Source organism: Nerophis lumbriciformis, linkage group LG13 (genome assembly GCF_033978685.3).
Source record: "Nerophis lumbriciformis linkage group LG13, RoL_Nlum_v2.1, whole genome shotgun sequence".
Lineage (NCBI taxonomy): Eukaryota > Metazoa > Chordata > Actinopteri > Syngnathiformes > Syngnathidae > Nerophis > Nerophis lumbriciformis.
This window is the reverse complement of record NC_084560.2, coordinates 38,424,389-38,430,388: the sequence shown is the minus strand read 5'-3', so window position 1 is coordinate 38,430,388 and position 6,000 is coordinate 38,424,389. Positions and strand designations below refer to the sequence as shown.

Here is a 6,000-nt window from a genome sequence, read left to right as displayed (position 1 = left end):
TATCGGCCGATAAATGCTTTAAAAATGTAATATAGGAAATTATCGGTATCGGTTTCAAAAAGTAAAATGTATGACTTTTTAAAACGCTGCTGTGAACAAGGACGTAGGGAGAAGTACAGAGTGCCAATAAACCTTAAAGGCACTGCCGTTGTGTGCCGGCCCAATTACATAATATCTACGGTTTTTCACACACACACACACATAAGGGAATGCAATTCATACTTGGTCAACAGCCATACAGGTCACACTGAGGGTGACTGTATAAACAACTTTAACACTGTTACAAATATGCGCCACACTGTGAACCCACACCAAACAAGAATGACAAACACATTTCGGGAGAACATCAGCACCGGAACACAACATAAACACAACAGAACAAATACCCAGAACCCTTTTGTAGCACTAACTCCTCTGGGGCGCTACAATGTACACCCCCCCCCCCCCCCCCCGCCCCCCCACCCTGCCCACCTCAACCTCCAAATGCTCTCTCAGGGAGAGCATGTCCCAAATTCCAAGCTTTTTTTTTTGAGGCATGTTAAAAAAAATAATGCACTTTATGACTTCAATAATAAATATGGCAGTGCCATGTTGGCACTTTTTTCCATGACTTGAGTTGATTTATTTTGAAAAACCTTGTTACCATTGTTTAATGCATCCAACGGGGCATCACAACAAAATTAGGCATAATTATGTGTTAATTCCACGACTGTATATATCGGTATCGGTTGATATCGGAATCGGTAATTAAGAGTTGGACAATATCGGAATATCGGATATCTGCAAAAAAGCCATTATCGGACATCTCTATATGTAATATACAGGTAAAAGCCAGTAAATTAGAATATTTTGAAAAACTTGATTTATTTCAGTAATTGCATTCAAAAGGTGTAACTTGTACATTATATTTATTCATTGCACACAGACTGATGCATTCAAATGTTTATTTCATTTAATTTTGATGATTTGAAATGGTAACAAATGAAAATCCAAAATTCCGTGTGTCACAAAATTAGAATATTACTTAAGGCTAATACAAAAAAGGGATTTTTAGAAATGTTGGCCAACTGAAAAGTATGAAAATGAAAAATATGAGCATGTACAATACTCAATACTTGGTTGGAGCTCCTTTTGCCTCAATTACTGCGTTAATGCGGCGTGGCATGGAGTCGATGAGTTTCTGGCACTGCTCAGGTGTTATGAGAGCCCAGGTTGCTCTGATAGTGGCCTTCAACTCTTCTGCGTTTTTGGGTTTGGCATTCTGCATCTTCCTTTTCACAATACCCCACAGATTTTCTATGGGGCTAAGGTCAGGGGAGTTGGCGGGCCAATTTAGAACAGAAATACCATGGTCCGTAAACCAGGCACGGGTAGATTTTGCGCTGTGTGCAGGCGCCAAGTCCTGTTGGAACTTGAAATCTCCATCTCCATAGAGCAGGTCAGCAGCAGGAAGCATGAAGTGTTCTAAAACTTGCTGGTAGACGGCTGCGTTGACCCTGGATCTCAGGAAACAGAGTGGACCCCAAACCATCACTGATGGTGGAAACTTTACACTAGACTTCAGGCAACGTGGATCCTGTGCCTCTCCTGTCTTCCTCCAGACTCTGGGACCTCGATTTCCAAAGGAAATGCAAAATTTGCATGGTTGGGTGATGGTTTGGGGTGCCATGTCATCTGCTGGTGTCGGTCCACTCTGTTTCCTGAGATCCAGGGTCAACGCAGCCGTCTACCAGCAAGTTTTAGAGCACTTCATGCTTCCTGCTGCTGACCTGCTCTATGGAGATGGAGATTTCAAGTTCCAACAGGACTTGGCGCCTGCACACAGCGCAAAATCTATCCGTGCCTGGTTTACGGACCATGGTATTTCTGTTCTAAATTGGCCCGCCAACTCCCCTGACCTTAGCCCCATAGAAAATCTGTGGGGTATTGTGAAAAGGAAGATGCAGAATGCCAGACCCAAAAACGCAGAAGAGTTGAAGGCCACTATCAGAGCATCCTGGGCTCTCATAACACCTGAGCAGTGCCAGAAACTCATCGACTCCATGCCACGCCGCATTAACGCAGTAATTGAGGCAAAAGGATTTCCAACCAAGTATTGAGTATTGTACATGCTCATATTTTTCATTTTCATGCTTTTCAGTTGGCCAACATTTCTAAAAATCCCTTTTTTGTATTAGCCTTAAGTAATATTCTAATTTTGTGACACACGGAATTTTGGATTTCATTTGTTGCCACTTCAAATCATCAAAATTAAATGAAATGAACATTTGAATGCATCAGTCTGTGTGCAATGAATAAATATAATGTACAAGTTACACCTTTTGAATGCAATTACTGAAATAAATCAAGTTTTTCAAAATATTCTAATTTACTGGCTTTTACCTGTATATTGTCCTTATTTTCCTTAGCTCAACTTTTGTAAACTCCTATATTGTCTATGAACTGTGCCCGGAAAATATTATTTCACTAAAACTGCCCGCATATATTTGTTGGAACATTTATCATCACAGAAATTAACATATTCAATATTAAGGTTTCTCAGACAAGTCGTAGTATGTTTTATTTTATTTTTTTATTTTTTATTTTCCTGTTTTGCTTCAACTGAGGTGTCGTCATTTCCGGCATTGTGTCCGTACTAGCTTCCGGTTGTAGTCGCGAACAACCACCATCAAAATGGCGAAGGTCGCCACAACACACGAAGGTAAATTAATTTAAAAAACACCCTAATATGCTGTATTTTTAGTCGAATCCCGACCACATTGTTGGATGCGTTTGTTACTGTTACATTTCTGTGTTCGGAGTACGTAAATACACCGTTAAATGTTCGGAGAAAAGCAACGGGTTTGGATGCGACACAACGCGGTCTGAATTAGATAATGGCGCTGGTTGCTAGCTTGTTAGCATGTTAGCTACCGGCCGTCGGCATGAAAATCGTGATGATTTACGTAATGTATCAACATTATTTAATTTAATTCATCCGTGAAGCATGAGAACAGATATTGAAAATGTATTTGATGTTAAACTTCTCACCGATGCCATTGCTATAATACGTTGTGGTTACGGCTACATTGCTAATTGTTGTTGTCAGAGTCGCTGTATTTGATAGTGTGTCATAACTATTTATTTCTTTGTCTACGTATTTTTTTTTGTCTTGCGAAGACATCGAGGCCCAGATCCTGGAGATCCAGGGCATGAAGGCCACTCTGTTGGAAGAAGGAGCAGCAGAGCAAGGAGTGGGCCTCGTTTCCACTGGCTTTTTTGACCAGGAGATATATGGAGGAAGCGACAGCCGCTTTGCTGGCTACGTCACCTCCATCGCCGCCAACGAACAGGAAGATGTAAGATGTTTTCTATCTACTCATGCTATACCTGCTTTGTACCGTGTTGTTGACATTTTCCGATGCCCTTTTTTTGTCTGCATTTTATAGCAAGCATGGTTGTGCTTCTTAGCGCACCGTGACTAGACTTCTCTCATTTTTATGTCCTCTAGGACGATGAAGAGGACACGTCGACAAGTTTGCTGGGTCAGAAGAAGCAGGGTTACCATGCTCCGGTGGCCATCCTTAACGCCATCCCTCAGTCGGATGAACAAGTAAGTCACTAGAGATGCACATTGCAGGTGAAATGTTGATTTCACCAAGTTTAAGGGGAAATGTCATTTTTTTGGAATTTTACATACCATATTTCCTTGAATTGTTCGGGGTGGTAATTACATACCTGCCAACTACTCCGGTTTTCCCGTAATTAGTACGGTTTTCATCAACCTATTCCGGGTTACGGTTGCAGTGATAAAAAATACGGTTTTTCATTAATTAAAAAAAATATTTTTTAAAAATGCGCGAGGCTATTTATAGCACCGCTGCCAAGCACGAGGCACCTGTTGCCATTGTTTCCAAACGAGCGAACGATCATGGAATCAGCCGGAGAAAATCGCAAACGAGTCTTAAACCGAAAAGAAAACTGCAGTCATTCCGTGAAGAATATTCAAAAGCCTATCCGGGAATAATTATCCGTTCCAAAAAGGGTGAAAACTACGCGAATTGCACCTTGTGCAGACAAGATTTTTCGATCGGACACGGAGGAATTAGCGATGTAAAAGACCACGTTGGGACAAAAAAACACAAGTCTAATGCCGTTGCTAGCGATACAAGTGGAAAACTTTCAACGTTTTTTGGATTTTAGCCACAAAAAGGTAATGACACCAATGTTATCTATTGGAATTGTTTAGTACTGTTAAAAGTGTTTATACTATTTATGCTTTCAAGTCCAAGTTGAAGAAATCTTGTTAAATGTTGACAGCATAACTACCAAAATACAGAAGTATGTCCTTAATATTTTTGCAGTGCTATTTCTGTTGAAAAGTTAAAATGATTACATTAGAGATGTGATGTGCCACTTTTCAAGTGTCTGATGGCTTAAATTAATTTTCATTAATTTTTCATATTTTGAATTCTTTTGAAAGGCTTACAAAAAAACTACATTTGAATTGTAATTCCATGCTATTGACAGGACTATTAATTTTAATGAAGTTAGCTTACCATGTTTACAGTATGATAATTGTGATAGAAATGTGAATTTTAGGCACAGAATATTTTATACAATTGAACAAGGCAGTAGATTATACAAGCTTGGACAGAAAGTTAATAATGACACCAATTTTTTTTTTAATGGAATTGTTTAGTACTGTTTTACCATTTGTTTACTGTAAAAAGTGTTTATACTGTTTATACTTTCAATTAACAAATTGAAGTCTTGTGAAAGGTTGACAGGATAACTGGCATTAACTGTCAAAATAATTTCAAACTATTGAAGTTAGCTTACAGAATAAACATGTCAATCAACCCATATGATTTTTGCTGTAATATTTTTGTTTTGAAAAGTCACTGTGACTGATAGAAAAGTGATGGTTTTAGCAACATTTTAACCTGTCTGAATGCTAATAATCATTTTGCGTCGGGGGGCGAAGCCTGAACCCCCCACCAGGACTTTGTCCTGGACCTACCGGGGCCTACGGCCCCTGGACCCTGGCTACTAGCTACTAGGTTTTTCTGATTTCAAAAGTTGGCAGGTATGTAATTAATTTAAAACCTCTTCTCACTCCAGCGCTTACCAAAGCCATGCGGTAAAGGCAAGCATGCGCTAATTATTTTAAAACCTCTTATCACTCCGGCATTTACCAAAGGCATGCGGTAAATTTAGTCCTGCGCTTATAAATTTGAGTGTGATGTAAGGATACCATCATGAAAAGCACATTTAATTATCCATCCATCCATCTTCTTCCGCTTATCCGAGGTCGGGTCGCAGGGGCAGCAGCCTAAGCAGGGAAGCCCAGACTTCCCTCTCCCCAGCCACTTAGTCCAGCTCCTCCCGGGGGATCCCGAGGCGTTCCCAGGCCAGCCGGGAGACATAGTCTTCCCAACGTGTCCTGGGTCTTCCCCGTGGCCTCCTACTGGTTGGACGTGCCCTAAACACCTCCCGAGGGAGAAGATCGGGTGGCATCCTGACCAGATGCCCGAACCACCTCATATGGCTCCTCTCGATGTGGAGGAGCAGCGGCTTTACTTTGAGCTCCCCCCGGATGACAGAGCTTCTCACCCTATCTCTAAGGGAGAGCCCCGCCACCCGGCGGAGGAAACTCATTTCGGCCGCTTGTACCCGTGATCTTGTCCTTTCGGTCATAACCCAAAGCTCATGACCATAGGTGAGGATGGGAACGTAGATCGACCGGTAAATTGAGAGCTTTGCCTTCCGGCTCAGTGGAGGAGTTCAAGTACCTCGGAGTCACATTTAATTAAAAAAACGTTATTATGGTCTTACCTTTACTTATAAATGAAGTCCATGCGCAGCTCCTTCTGACCAAAAGCATCTATAACTTGTTTATAGAAGTCTTCCTTATCTTTCTTCAGTTTTAAAAGTCTCTCTGTCTCGATGGAGATATTCCTTTAATTATTACCTCCTGCTTCGATTGAAAGTCCAGTTTAGAAAACTGTTTTATTTTAG

The 6,000-nt window shown here is 40.9% G+C and overlaps 1 protein-coding gene across 4 annotated transcripts in view; it reads left to right on the top strand.

Moving 5' to 3' along the window:
• Positions 1-2,601: 2,601 nt before the first annotated feature.
• The window catches only part of sf3b1 (splicing factor 3b, subunit 1), a 28,421-nt gene continuing 25,022 nt past the window's right edge, over positions 2,602-6,000 (top strand). For all 4 annotated transcript variants that reach the window (XR_009816438.2, XM_061970843.2, XM_061970846.2 and 1 more), the window contains exons 1-3: positions 2,602-2,701; positions 3,160-3,338; positions 3,491-3,592. Coding sequence is in view for 3 of the 4 variants with exons in the window: in XM_061970843.2 (XP_061826827.2) it covers positions 2,674-2,701; positions 3,160-3,338; positions 3,491-3,592 (309 nt within the window). In the remaining variant the exon portion in view is untranslated. The remainder of the gene's footprint in view (positions 2,702-3,159; positions 3,339-3,490; positions 3,593-6,000) is intronic.